The sequence below is a fragment of the Oratosquilla oratoria genome, chromosome 4 (assembly GCF_046742065.1).
Source record: "Oratosquilla oratoria isolate Oo_2021 chromosome 4, ASM4674206v1, whole genome shotgun sequence".
Classification (NCBI taxonomy): Eukaryota; Metazoa; Arthropoda; class Malacostraca; order Stomatopoda; family Squillidae; genus Oratosquilla; species Oratosquilla oratoria.
This window is the reverse complement of record NC_134780.1, coordinates 22,093,689-22,109,540: the sequence shown is the minus strand read 5'-3', so window position 1 is coordinate 22,109,540 and position 15,852 is coordinate 22,093,689. Positions and strand designations below refer to the sequence as shown.

The 15,852-nt window shown below is 37.6% G+C and overlaps 1 protein-coding gene across 16 annotated transcripts in view; it reads left to right on the top strand.

Moving 5' to 3' along the window:
• The first annotated feature begins 861 nt into the window (after window positions 1–861).
• Vinc (vinculin) overlaps window positions 862–15,852 on the top strand; it is a 58,498-nt gene continuing 43,507 nt past the window's right edge. For all 16 annotated transcript variants that reach the window (XM_076183624.1, XM_076183622.1, XM_076183620.1 and 13 more), the window contains exon 1: window positions 862–1,164. In XM_076183624.1, the coding sequence (XP_076039739.1) occupies window positions 877–1,164 (288 nt within the window). In that variant the 5' untranslated portion in view covers window positions 862–876. The remainder of the gene's footprint in view (window positions 1,165–15,852) is intronic.

The following is a 15,852-nucleotide window of genomic DNA, read 5'->3' as shown; positions in this document are numbered from 1 at the left end:
CATTTACACACGCGCGCGTGCACACCACACACACGCACACCACACACACACATACACACACACACACACACACACACACACACACGCACGCACACACTCCTCATTTTATATGTATTATTTATGATCAGTGTTCATATAAACATTATAATTGTTCTTCCATTTCTTCTTTTTTCTTGTGATATGACATTATGATTATGATTTTATTACTAATATTACTGTTATTATTGATATTATTATTATCATTATTATCATGATAACGATGATTATATTACAATTATTACTGTTATTCTTATTTGTCATAATATTAGTATCATTAATATTATTGTTATTGATGTAGTTATTATCCACCTCTCATACCAATAGGTCTCCTCTGATTATAATAATGATATATAATGTCATTACTATTATTTCTGTTATTCTTGGCACTTAAGTAATAACATTACTACCATTACTATTAATATTACTGTAATTGATATATTCACTATTACTATTATTACTGTCTTGTCATAGCACTAGTATCGTTACTACTATTGTTGTTGTTATTATTACTATTATTATTATTATTATTGTTATTATTAATGTAGATGTGCTGTGTCTTGCTACATTGCTTCTGACCTAGGGCAGTTGGCGAGACGCAGGGATGACCCGTCATTCAGGAGGAGCCAAGATAAGAGGGAGGGAGGGAGGGGTGGGGAATAGGAATGGAATACTGTATGTGGGAATGGAATGGGTGGGAATGGATTTTATGCCATTGCTTTTTGGTTACCACCCTTGTAAGGGGGAAAATCCGTAGATATATGTATCTATTAATGTAGTTTTTACCCACTGCTGGGCCCAATTGGTCCCTTTCTATCTGTCTCCCACTACTGGGGCCAAATGGCCCCTTTCTATCTGCCTCCTACTGCTGGGGCCAATTGGTCCCTTTCTATCTGTCTCCCATTGCTGGGGCCAATTGGTCCCTTTCTATCTCCCATTGCTCAGGCCAGTGGGTCCCTTTCTATGTGCCTCCTTGACGCGATACTAACGGCCCCGTCTTTTTCTTTTGTCCCTTTCCAGGTGTCCCGCTTGGTCATCTTGCACGAAGAGGCCGAAGATGGCAACGCGATGCCGGACCTCGAGAAGCCCGTCATGGCCGTGTCCAAGGCCGTGGTCAACCTCGTCAAGGTAAGGTCCTTCTTCAAGGTTCAGTGTAAGGTTCAACATGGAAATCCTCCTTAAGTTCAGAATCAGGTCCTGTTTAAGGTCCAACATGAAAATCCTTCCTAAGACCTCAGGTTCTGTTTAAGGTCCAACATAAAAAATCCTTCCTAAGACCCAGTCTCAGGTTCTGTTTAAGGTCCATCATAAAAATCTTTCGTAAGGTTCAGTCTCAGGTCCTATTTAAGGTCCATGAAAAACCTCCTTAAGTCATGTCTCACGTCCTGTTTAAGGTCCAACATAAGAATCCTTCCAAAGGCCCAGTCTCAGGTTCTATTTAAGGTCCAACATGAAAATCCTTCCTAAAGTCCAGTCCCATGTCCTAATTAAGGCCCAACATGAAAATACTAAGGTCCAGTGTGAGGCCCATCATAAAGCTCCACCCTTAGTTCCTGTTTAAGGTCCTAAGGTCTTTCCAGAAGGCTCCTTCTAAGGCCTATCATTAAGGTCTCTCTTAATTTCCTATTGAAGGTTCAAATTGAAGGTCATACTTAAGAGTTAAGGTCTCTCCTGAAGATCCAGGCTAAGGTCAAGCATGAAGGTACCTCCTAAGTTTTCATTTAAGGTCCAAAATGAAAACTCTTCCTAAAGTTCTGTCTGAGGTCCAACGTAAAGGTCCACTCTTAGTTCTTGGTTAAGGTTCTGAGGTCCTATTTAAGGTCCTAAGGTACTATTAAAGGTCCTTCCAGAAGGTTCCTTCTAAGGTTTATCATGAAGGTCTTTAATAAGGTCGTATAGTCCAATTTGAAGGCTATTCCTTAGGTCCTGTTTAAGGTCCAACATGAAGGTTCCTCTTAGGGTCCTATTTAAGGTCCTGAAGTCCTATCTAAGGCATTTCCAGAAGGTTTCTTCTTGGGAAGAAGTCTAGTCTAAGGTCTTTCCGTAAGATTTTTCCTAAGATCCAGTATAGGGTCTAACATGAAGGTCCCTCCTAGGGTCCTATTTAAGGTCCAGTCTAAGGTTCTCAGCTGGCTTGATGATTTGGACCTTTGGGGAAGCGGCTTAGAGAGTTAAGGTCAGGTTAGGTTAAGTTTGGTTTGGTTACATAAGGAAATGTATACGAGTATATTACATATGGATTCGAATGCACATACGTTTTAACTCTATTAACTGACCAGGTTAGACAAGGTAAGGTTAGGTTAAGTTGTATTTGATAAGGTTAAACTAGAAAAAGCTAAGTTAGTTACGGTTTTAATAGATGTTTACCCCCCCTTTTTTTTGAGAGAGAGAGAGAGATAGACGGGTCTGAAATCACAGTAACTACTTCATATAGGATCGAGTCCCTTCAAGAGGTAAGAAGGAAAGAAAGGCCAGCAGGGCCTTACTATTTCATAAGCCCCCGTTAGGAAGGAAGGGGAACCGGGCCTTACTCTCGCAAAGTCCTTCCGGACCTTCGTTTGCAACTTTTTTTAAACATTTGACCAGCGCTTTTATCCACATTGACAATCTCGCTTTGAGGGATGATAGAGATGTATGTACAGTTGCCTCCTTTTCTGAGTACCACAGCGGAAGGCATACACAAAGTCCGGGTCGTAGATTTAGGACTTGATTAGGTCTTTTAACGACCGTACAGACTTGGTCGTACCTTTGAACGTTTGGACTTTGGACGTAGATTTTTTTTTTTTTTTTTTTTTTTTTTTTTTGCAAAGTACATGGCAATTCTTTTCACTTGAGGGGACCGTGGTCCCGGGTCTGAAGGGCGTTATGATCGATCGAGACCCCTTGGGGAGGTCTCTTTGGCTGGGTAAAATTGAAGGAGAGGAGGCGTTAGTGGATTGAAGGGGTAGGGCCATCAGCACGCTTGAATGGAGGAGGAGGAGGAGGAGGAGGAGAGTGGAGTGAAATGTGTTGTTTAGAGTAAAAAGTCGGCATTCTTCGTTTATGATTTTTATTTATTCATTTATTTATATTTTTATCCATACATAGTATAGCTACGAATATTATATACTAATCAGGGAATCTATGAGATATTCGTAATAATTTTGGTCATACACACACACAGACACACGCACACACACACACACACACACACACACACACACACACACACACACATATATATATATATATATATATATATATATATATATACATGTATATATATATACGTTTACACAATTATACATACATGCATACATACATCCGTACACATACACACGCATGTAGACACAGACAAATACGCTCAGCAGGGAAAAGCCAGCGAACCTCAACTGGATCCAGATAGAGCGAGAGGTGGATACAGGTGGAGCGAGAGGTGGATGCAGGTGGAGCGAGAGGTGGATGCAGGTGGAACAAGAGATAGATGCAGGTGGAGCGAGGGGGATCCAGATGGAGCGAGATGGATCCAGATGGAACGAGGTGGATCAAGATGGTAGCGAGGTGGATCCAGGTGGAGCGAGTGATGTGCATTATACTCCTGACTGGTAACGAGGCGGGAATCCCCCAGCGAACGCTGCTCTCGAAGTCTTTATTTTGAAAAGTCGGAATGCTCGGCCCAACCATTTGGAGGGATTTTGCAGTTTGGAGGTTGCGCTTAATGTTCTCTCTCTCTCTTTGTCCTCTGGCTCTCTGTCTCTCTCACCTCTCTCCTCTCTTTCACCTCTCTCCCTCCCTCACTCTATCTCTCTATCTCTGCCTATCTCTACCTCCCTCTTCCTCTCTCTTTCTCTATGTATATATATGTATATATATATATATATATATATATATATGTATATGCAGAATGATCACTAAAACAACACGTGATCCACAAATTTTGCTGGTAACCACTATGGAAATCGGAAGGAAACAGTAATCCCCAAGCGCTTTCGTGTTATTCACATCTTCAGGGGAATACAGAAAAGTTGGTGTTACAAAGAGGTTTAAAAGTAACAAGATTATACTATGCCAGTTCCTTTCCTAGTGTATAATCTTGTTACTTTTAAACATCTTTGTAACACCAACTTTTCTGTATTCCCCTGAAGATGTGAATAACACGAAAGCGCTTGGGAATTACTGTTTTCTTCCGATTTCCTTAGTGGTTACCAGAAAAAAAAAAAAAAAAAAAAAATATATATATATTATATATATATGTATCTTTTATATATATATATATGTATAATATATATATATATATATATATCCCTCTCCCTTTCTCTCACTTTTAGCGTTAGCCAGAATGAAACGTATAAACTTATGTTCACAACTTCGTTATTCTTTTTTACATTCATTTATATTTCATGAATAAGAAACCAAAGATAATGAAGTTTTAATATGATGCAAAATTAGTCGTAATTATGGGAGCTGATAATGATGACAATGATGACAACACAAGACATCTTGGTACTTGTAACATCACACACACACACACACACACACACACACACACACACACACACACACACACACACACACACACACACACACACACACGTGTCAGAGAAGCTCTCTAGCTTTAAAGGAGGCTTACTATACATTGTGTGTGCATTAACACCAAGCCTCAGGTACACTAGTGTAGCGTTATGCATTACCCCCTTCATTTAAATGACGGGATTTGTAGATTTTCTTTCTGTGAATTCCCAGACGGTTTTTCTTCATTATGTATGTGTATATATGTATGAATTAATGTATTCATGTTTGAATACATGTACAGTATGTATGTGTATGTGTCTGCACACATTACATCTATTATTATATATGTATGCATGTGTGTATATATGTATGTGTGCATATATATATATATGCGCATTATATATATATATATATATATATATATATATATGTATTTGTATACGTGTGTGTACATTATGTGTATGTATTCGTATGTATATGTATTTATGCATGTATGTAAGTGTGCATATATGTATGTATTTATACATTCGTGTTCACATGCATATATGTATACATGTTTGTGTGTGTATTTATATGTTTACCTATTTTGGCAGATAAAGATGATATTCGCATAAAATGTAATGCGTGGGTAGCTAGATACATATATATATATACAGTAATAGTAGTGATATATGATTTTATTTGTTTATGAAACTTCCTGGGGCTTTGTATTTTTATTAAAATGAAAAATGTTTATGACGTAACAATGACGGCCATGGAATTACGAAGGATCAAGTGGAAATCAGAAAAAAAAAGTATTTAGAATATTAAAGATAAGATCACTTTGGTCGTGCATGATGATAAACCCCATCCAGTGCCTTGCATACACTCATATTTGCTTTCACCCTCCCTGTGATCGACGTGAAAAACGCGCGTTTGATGATAAAAACGCGGGTCGGCGGCGTTTGGCGCGGAAAGATGCAAAACAAAAACGCAGCCTTGATATATCTGCCGGGAATGAAAATGTAAACAGACTGGCTGCCCAGGGCGATAGGGCTTCTCTTAGGTTTCGTACACAAACACGAGTTTTTCTGGGAATTTGCAGACGGGTTTAATCTGGAGATTTAGCTGCAGAAATATGTTCCGCGTTCTCGTTACCGGGAATGGTTTGTTTACCGTAGAGATTTCGTGCATACTCGAACGCTCTCAGAGTTGCAACTTGTTCCTATTTGATTAAAAGTAAAAAGAAAAAAAAATGCTTCAATGTATGCGTATATAATTGCACGGTAGTTTTCGAGAGCAAATTTATTCGTGTAAGCATAACACCGTAATTGGAAATATGTAAATATTGTAAGGTTTTATTTTAGATTGATTTTTAAATGACGACTACCGTTGGTACCAGTCGACTTGGCGATGTTACAAAAACAAATTCGAATCAAGACGTTGAAACAACTACTGTACACTGGCTTGTCGTCAGGCGACTTTATTCATCTGACTGTGCAAAAGAAAAACAAACAAATAAATGGAGTAAGAAATAGATGAACAAATAAATAAGATAAAAATATCGAATCAGTTAACGGAAGCGTGTTTCAGACAGGAAGTTCTAAGAAATTCATGTGTGTGTGTGTGTGTGTGTGTGTGTGTGTGTGCACGCGTGTGTATATATGTGTGTGCACTAAATGGATGTGTACAGGATAAGGGCTAAGCTTGTATGGTAAATTTTAGTATGTGTGCTTGTGTCTGTGTGTGGGTGTATGTGTGCGTGTGTGTGTGTACCTATTTGTATTTACCTGAATGTAGTATACAGGAAAGTAGAAACGTTCTTGGGGTCCTGTCTCTTACTTTCCAATTAACATACCTAGCGTGCGCACATGTGTGTGTGTGTGTGTGTGTGTGTGTGTGTGTGTGTGTGTGAGAGAGAGAGAGAGAGAGAGAGAGAGAGAGAGAGAGAGAAAGGAGGGTGAGAGAGAGAGAGAGAGAGAGAGAGAGAGAGAGAGAGAGAGAGAGAGAGAGAGAGAGAGAGAGAGAGAGAGAGAAAGAGGAGGGTGGGAGAGAGAGAGAGAGAGAGAGAGAGAGAGAGAGAGAGAGAGAGAAAGAGGAGGGTGGGAGAGAGAGAGAGAGAGAGAGAGAAGGAGGGTGGGAGAGAGAGAGAGAGAGAGAGAAATAGAGTTCATCTACACCTGTGAACACGCATGAACATCTGTTCTCTATAACAATCTGTTCATCTTTGACCCTTGCCCAATCCCATCTCAAATTCAGCAGATGTTAGGAATGCCTCTGGTCACGAAGGAGCAGTTGTCTTTGAGATGGTGGTCATCATATTGAGCAGGTGCTCAACGACAATGCCTTGTTTCCATGGCAACACCGGGGACATAAGAAATTGACCCACAGTGCGTCAGAATACGTCATAATATGCCATTCGTCGTAACTTCATCAACGTTTTTGATAAAAGGAAAAAATAAATCTGCTAATTTGAAATTTATTATTTATGTAAACGTGACAACGTTCAGTTAATAAAATTCATAATTGCAGAGCTTTGATATGGCGTGGGTCAGATTTTTATGTCCCCAATTTTGCATATGGTGGCTTTCCTCTGTGTGTAAGCACAAACCAACGTTATGGAAAGGGACAATAAGCGCTAAAATCCTATGATTCGCATCTCATTTTTTTAAATATCGATTTTGTGTTTGAGACCATTTACGTCTTTATTACAACTTACCACAAGGTCGAGAGTGGCTTGACCCTTGTGTGTGTTATTGTGTGTGTGTGATACATTATAGTCTTTAATCACGTGCTGGACTTATGATCGACAGCTGTTACCCTTTCGGATGAGAGCTCAGACTTTACATAATCCTATCAATGATGTGTTTGTGTGTGTGATCCATTATAGTCTTGAATCACGTGCTGAACTTATGACCAACAATTATTACCCTCCCGGATGAGAGCCCAGACTTTATATAATCCTACCAGTGCTGTGTGTGTGTGTGTGCGCGCGCGTATGTGCGTGTGTGCGTATGTACGTATGTGCGTGTGTGCGTCCCCTACCTTATGAAGAGCCCCATTCTACTACGATGACTCAGACAAGACACACACACACAAAAAAAAAAAAAAAAAAAAAAAATCCAAGGTTGGGCGCCCATATGTACGTTGGGGGAAGTGTGACCAGTGGGTTCCATTGTGAGATTGAGCCCTTCCCAAGTATGGCCGTCCTCAGTCTGCCAACGACGTGACGTCATAGAAGATCGTAAAAATACGATGTACAAGCCAAGGCCCAAGATCGTAATACTAATACTAATATATATATATATATATATATATATATATATATATATATATATGTATATATATATATATATATATATACATATATAATAATAATAATAAAAAACACTGTCGGAGAAAGTAAACGGACGAAGAATATAATTAGCTGTATATTTCGACCACTTTCTTTGGTCCTCTTCATCAGATAGTTACATGGTGTACAAGTAAGAGTTATATATTCGATACAAAGGGATACAAAGGGAACATGAGAAGGTGGCTCAAGTAACCCTGCCTTGGTAGCGATTACTGTCTTCCAGGCCAAATTATAATACATCAAAATGACAATGGTCATCAGATTGTTTAACAACATTAACAATCAAAAAGCTTTTACCTAATGTAGATAGCCTGGAAGACAGCAATCGCTTCCAAGGCAGAGTTACTTGAGCCACCTTCTCATGTTCCCTTTGTATCACTTTGTATCGAATATATAACTCTTACTTGTACACCATGTAACTATCTGCTGAAGAGGACCAAAGAAAGTGGTCGAAATATACAGCTAATTCTATTCTTCGTCCGTTTACTTTCTCCGACAGTGACAATAGCCCTTTTATACGCTACTCTCTTTTCATTTTCTTACATTCTTCCCCTCCCACAAAAACCGATCCCGCGCAAGCGGGTGGTCTTTCCTTGGAATTCAGAATTCAGAATCTGCTTAAAAGGACCACAGAGAGTGGTCGAAATATACAGCTAATTATATTCTTCGTCCGTTTACTTTCTCCGACAGTGGGATTTTTTTCATCATTATATATATATATATATATATATTCTAGAAAGACTATCAAACTATTAGCATAACTATTTTATAACTTACTAATTAAAAGATATGTTTGAAAATGCATTTCTCTCAACGGTGACGTAATGATGACGTCATAATTTTTCCATACTTTGACCTGATTGGTGTATTACAAGAGAGTTTGAGTTGCGACGTACGACGGCACAGGTTACAACTCACAATTGGTGTCCAGTTGTAAGTTTTTTTTTTCATGTCCACTACAGAACCATCGGGCTGTCCCTTCGGTATGATGCAGCCTCTATTGATAAATTTTATTTTCAAAGTATGGCATACTTTGAAGTAAACAAATGAATAGAAATAAATATACCAATAAATGTATAAATGGATAAAGAATGGAGAAATGATAATGTAATTATGATAAAGAGAATAAAAATGATAAATGAAAATATAATAAAAATGCTAAAAATAATACACAATAAAAAAGAGAAGATAATAAAGATAACACATGATGAATAATAATGAAATGCTAATAAGAAATAATAAAACGAATGAAAGTTGACAAAACGATTATATGCTCTGTAAATTTAATTTAATTTAATTTTGTTAAATTTTTTATTTTTTATTTTCTTGTCTCCTGTGGTTACTTTCGAGGAATCGATGACGTTCAGTTTTTGTTTCTCTTTCTGACGTCAGACGATTTTATTCAACCTGCGGGGGGGATGTCCGTCAACCGAGATTCCGTTTTCTATGAGTGTTCCAGGTTTGTGACGTCATCAGGAAGATGTGGTCACATATTTAATTATTATTATTATTTTTTTTATCTATTTTTCAAAGAACGTCGAAAAAACTCAGAGAGAGAGGGAGAAAGGGGGAGAGGGAGAGAGAGAGGGAAGAGAGTAGAGAACCGTTTTTCACTCGAACAGTGCGGCGGGAGTGAGAGCAACCCTTCATCTCAGACATATGTAGAAGTGGGCGGTATAATGGGTTTTATTTGTGTATTGTGTGGGTGTGAGTTTTGACGCGGCCAGCCCCCATATAAGGTGGAAACGAGGTCTTACTCTATGGTGTGTGTGTGTGTATATGTGTATATATATATATATATATATATATATATATATATATATACACGCACAAACACACACATACACATACACATACAGACACACGTCCCTTTTTTGCCAACATTGGTGCCCTTATTTGGATTTCATGTTGGTTTCGTGTTCGTGTGAACCTTCCCGAATGTCCACAACTCGGTCCCATACAGCGCCATTGGTCTCTTCGCTAACATGGCGCAATCTCGGTACCACAGCTTTGGAGTCAAAGACGCTAACCACTGGGTCAGCAATCCGTGTGTGTGAGTGTACGTATGTGTGCATGTTAATGATGGCCTCGTGAGGTGAGGGGTCGGGATCGGTTCAAACTGGGGACCGGGTTAGACTGTGACCCCAGTTGACCTGAATTCGTCCCCTCAGGTAGAAAAAAAAAAAAAAACGCGTGACGGCAGCTAAAACTCCTTAATGAAATCATAACCGTTTACTGCCATTGACCGTTAACCGTCTCCGACACGGTTAACGGGAATAAAACCGTTATAAGTTGTTAACGAATTGAAAGAGGTTAAAGAGGAGGAGGAGGAAGGAAGAGGAGGAGGAGGAAGGAAGAGGAGGAGGAGGGAAGAAGAGGAAAAGGAGGAGGGAAGAGGAGAAAGAGGAGGAGGAAGAAGAACTTTGTGTGGAGGCGTTTGAGGGGCCTTGTATATACCAGTCTAAATATACAACAGTGGAGGCGTCGGGGGCACTGACTTCGCTGGCGACGACGACGACGATGACGACGATTTCGGGCGACTCTTTTGAATGAAATGAAATTTCCTCTAGCTGGGACAAAATATTTAATTACAAGATTTTTCTCTCGTCTCTTCATCATTTAGATAAAATTTATCTCTTGAAGAGAATTGTGGGAAAGAGTGTATATGCCATCCACAGTGAAGTAGTAAGCTACATTTGGTATATATACGAGAATACATTTAAACATTTACTATGACTATCTTGCTCAAGTTTCAAGAGACGGTGTACTGTGCGTCTGAAATAACCTCGACTTCATTTATAGAAGCAATTGTCACTGGAGTGAGAATACAATGAAAGGGGGAAATAAGGCACAAACAAGGTGGGGAGGGAAGAGGATAGAGAAAAAGAGAGAGGAGAGCAGAGCGCCTGAGTTCATGCAAACGCAGCGGTTTCCCTCTATATTCACCGACATGACGTCACCAGCCTCGAATCGAATGTAAAAGGCTACTGTTATATTCGTCAGTCTTTGACTACAAGGCTTGTCATTCTATTTTATTTTTATCTTCAAGTCACTTGTGGTATTATAACAAGACGCCATGTCTCAAAATAACGTGATTTACATACCGGATTCGCTCGAATGTGTCGTCCGAAGAAGAAAAAAACATGCATCAGTAATGGCGGTTGAATTCTTGTATGACGTCAGACGTGAACTTTGAAAACCTCATCTAGGAATTGTTCTGTGATCGAACAGTGGCATTTGATGAATGTACATTGTGTTCAAGGTCGTCTTCTATAATCGGTCACAAGCTATTTTAGGAAATGTTTACGGCAGTCACTCTCTTAAATGGAGGTGTAGCCTACCGACGTGACGTCACAGAACGGTTGACTGTCGACATGACGCGCTACCTACACTTGTTTAAAAATAAATCCCCCAAGATTTCTTCCCCAAGGTTCCAAAATAGTTTACACTTCTCAAACCTTTTTACATTTTATATATCTTTGGTTTTATTTCCAAGAGAAAATAAATTGATATATAATTAGACGAATAAATAAATATAATCAATAACGAGAAAAGGCGAAAGGGTGAAGACATCTTACGGTTCACTTGGAGAAAGATGTCTTCTCAAAGACTTCTTTATTTCTTATGTTATCTTACGCGCTGTACTGGCCTTTATGTGGGCAGTTTAACCGTAGTGCGATGTTTGCTGTGAATTCGGTGGTTTGAGAGAGAAGACAAGATAACAATAAATAAGTAAATAAAAATAAATGCATACACACACACACGCACACACACACACCAACAGTGTAGGACATGATGCATATAATTATTGGATCAGAAACAGAGAGACAAAACAAGAGGGTGGAGTTATGTTTCTGACTAAGAAGGATATAAACGTGAGTGTCACATATGGAAAGAATAGAGTAAAGATGATTATGATCGAAGTGGAAGACAGAGATAAGAAGAGCAGAAAGTTTGTAATAAATTATGTGCCTCCAAAAACAGCCTCGTGGAAAGAGAGTGAACATAAAAGTATGTTAGAAGACACAAGGATAACATTAAATAAGATAATGGAAGGTGGAGGAAGAATAGTTATGATGGGCGACTTTAATTGCAAAGAAGTCTGCTGGGAAGAGATGACAGTAAAGGGTAGAGACGACTCATGGGGAAATGTTCTACTTGAGATGATTATTGACCATACAATGACACAATGGATTCAAGAGAACACTAGGTATATAGAAATGAAGAAGAATCATCGAGACTAGACCTAATAATCACATCAGAACCTGAAATGGAAAAGATTGAATATAAGACACCAATAAGTAAAAGTGACCACATATTGATTGAACTGGAACTAAACAAGGAAAAATACATGAAAAGAAATGAACAATATAGAAAAGGAAGATTGATGTATGATTTTTTTTTATATGAAATAAAATAATTCTTTCAAAAAGAAAACTGGGAAGGAGTATACAAAGAGTAAACAACAGTGGAAGAGAAATGGAATATTTTGACAAAAAATTATAAAAAAGGAGTGGAAAAGTATGTCCCAAGACAAAAACAAGAAAAAGAATATGTAAAGTGCTGGTACAACAAAAGTTGTAGGGAGTTAAAAGACAAAAGAGACAAAGCTTGGACAAAATGGAAAAAAAAACAGAAGACCTGAAAAATGGAAAATATATACTAGTTATAGAAATGAATATGTACAAGTGCGCAGAGAGGAAAAGAGAAAATATGAAAAAGATGTCATAGAAAAATGTAAAGATCAACCAAAACTATTTTACAGATTTGTGAACAACAAACTGAAAAACAAACAAGAATTAGATAAATTAAGACAAGGAGAAGTTGAATACACAGAGGAAATAGAAATGGCAGAAATTATGAACAAGCATTTTAAATCGGGGTTTACAAGGGAGAACATACTACCTGGAGAAATCGAATGGGAAGAGAAAGTCCCCCCTATGAAAGAAATAGAAGCAACAAAGAATGAAATAATGAAATACTTAAGTAACCTTGATGTCAGAAAATCGGATGGACCGAATGAAATGGCAAACTGGATTTTGAAAGAATGCAGGAATGAACTGTCAGACAAAATACATAGCATAATAAAGTTCCTTGAAAGAAGGAAAAGTTCCAAAAGATTGGAAAAGAGCAAATATAGTACCTATATATAAAGGGGGGAAATAAAGAAGACCCTACCAACTATAGACCAGTCTCTCTAACAAGTACAGTAGCAAACATTTGTGAAAGAATTATCAGAAGTAAATGGGTAAGGTATTAAAAAAAAAAAAAAAAACGTGCTAAATCCAAGGCAATTTGGATTCAGACAAGGACGATCATGCGTCACCAATTTAATATGTTTCTATTCAAGGCTAATAGACATAATACAAGAAAGAGATGGATGGGCTGATTGTGCATTTCTAGACCTTAAAAAAGCTTTTGACAGAGTACCATATAAGAAGTTGCTTAAGAAATTAGAAACTGAAGGAGGAATACAAGGCAAACTGCTTAAATGGATGGAAGACTTTTTGCAAGAAAGAAAAATGAGAGTAGTGATAAGAGACAAACACTCTGATTGGGATGAAGTAATAAGTGGTGTTCCACAAGGAACTGTTCTGGCCCCAATAATGTTTGCTACATATATTAATGATATGGATGAAGAAACTGAAAGTTATATGAGCTTCTTTGTAGATGATGCAAAACTGTTAAAAAAGTGAACACTGAAGAAGACTGTGAGTCACTACAGAGTGATCTCAATAAAGTATGGGAATGGAGTAAGAAGTGGGAGATGGAGTTCAATACTAAGAAGTGTAGTATAATGGAATTTGGAAAAAGCAAAAAAAGAATAGTAGGATCATATAAATTGGGAGAAGAAGGAATAAAAAAGTAGAAAATGAGAAGGACCTGGGAGTCATTATTATGAATAATATGTCCCCTGAGAAACATATAAACAAGATTTTTGGAGAAACTTATAATTTAATAAGAACAATCAAAGTGGCATTTACATACCTGGATGAAGAAATGGTGAAGAAAATACTAATCACTTTGATAAGACCAAGATTGGAATATGCAGCAACGATGTGGTCACCAAGTACAAAAAATGTATAACAAAATTTGAAAGAATACAAAGAGCAATTACAAAATTGGCACCAACACTCAAAACTATCATATGAAGAGAGACTAGCAGAACTTGAGCTACAGACATTAGAGCAAAGAAAAGAGAGAGGAGATTTGATAACTATTTACAGAATCATGAAAGGAATAGAAACTACTGATAGAGAGGATTTAATAAAATGGGATGATAGAAATACAAGAGGACACGGAAAGAAAATCAAGAAAGACAGCTATAGAAGAGATCTGAAAAAGAACAGCTTTCCTCACAGAGTAATAGACATTTGGAACAAGTTAGATGAGAAAGTGGTGTGTGCAAAAACAATACATGAATTTAAAAACAGTTTAGATAAAATGAGATATGAAGACGGGACACCACGAGGATACCTCCCCTTTCCGTAAAATACAACTAGGTAAATACACACACACACACACACACACACACACACACACACACACACACACACACACACACACACACACACACATACACACACGCACACACACCATTGTATAAAATATGAAACACATTAAATATATAATGAAAGACATAAAGACGGGGCCCCACGATTATAGTTCGAACCTTGTACATTACAATTAATTTATATACAACCATGTAAAAAAAGAAAAACACACGCATTAGAATATACATAATTTTCCTTTCAATTGTAGTGTCCTGTGTTCGAGTTTTCTCGCGGGGCTCGTAATTGGCTCCAGACAAGGAGAAGGGGGCTTTGTCTCCTCCCAAGCCACTTTCGGGGGGGTTGAGGGGGCTGGGAGGGGGAAGGGGTGCGGGTACTCCCACAGATATGTGTGCGTGTTTGTGTGTGTATGTATAATTGTGTGTATGTATAGTTGTGTGTGTATGTATGTATAATTGTGTGCTTGTGTGTATGAGTATGTACGTATAGTTGTTTGTGTGTGTGTGTGTGTGTGTATGTGTATAGCTATTTGTGCATATCACTGTCTGTATAGTTGTGTATGTGTATGTACTTTTTGTGTATACGCATGCATAAAGTTGTGTGTGTGTGTGTGTGTGTGTGTGTGTGTAGGAAAGAACCGATAGACCATCTCTATGTCAATTCTGGCCGTCGCCAGGGGACTTTATTCAGCCAAGGGAACTGCCTAGCGCAGCGAAAAGGTTAAGAAAAGGTTCGTTATCTTTTTGCTGTCGTCGTCGTCGTCTCCATTAACGAACATTGACCGGAGAAATATTCGTGCCACAAGAGTTACAAGAAATATAAGTAAAATATATAAAATAGATGAATAGTTAAGCCAATAAATGGATAGAAATTGATAAGTAAACACACATAAGCTGATTATTTTTTTCATATCTTAACGACAATTAGTTGACTTAATACAGCAGAAGACAATCATAATGTTTACCTTCTTTGAATTTGCTGACGTAATGAACGACATGGACCGGAGAAATATATTCTTGCCACAAAAATAATAAAAATAAAATGAATAAGTAAATAAATGTAAAATAAGTAAATAAATGAACAAATGAATAGAATTTTATAAATAAATAAACACACATAAGGTGATTAGTCTCTTCATATCTTAATGATAATTAATTAGTTGACTTAACAGGAAGATCTAATTATGATGTTTACAAAGAGCATTGGCAACACAAAACATTTTGAATAATAGCGAAAATAATACCAAAATTATAAGAACAGATTAGCAGATCTGTTTATGGTGACCTTTACATATTTTGTACTGGACGTCAGACAATTTTATTCAGTATGTACAATTTTATTCAGTATGACTTCCTGAGAGAATGTACAATTCAGTATGTACAATTTTATTCAGTATGTACAATTTTATTCAGTATGACTTCCTGAGAGAAATATTAAAATTGATAAAAAAAAGTAACGTCTAGAAACGTTTGATGATTT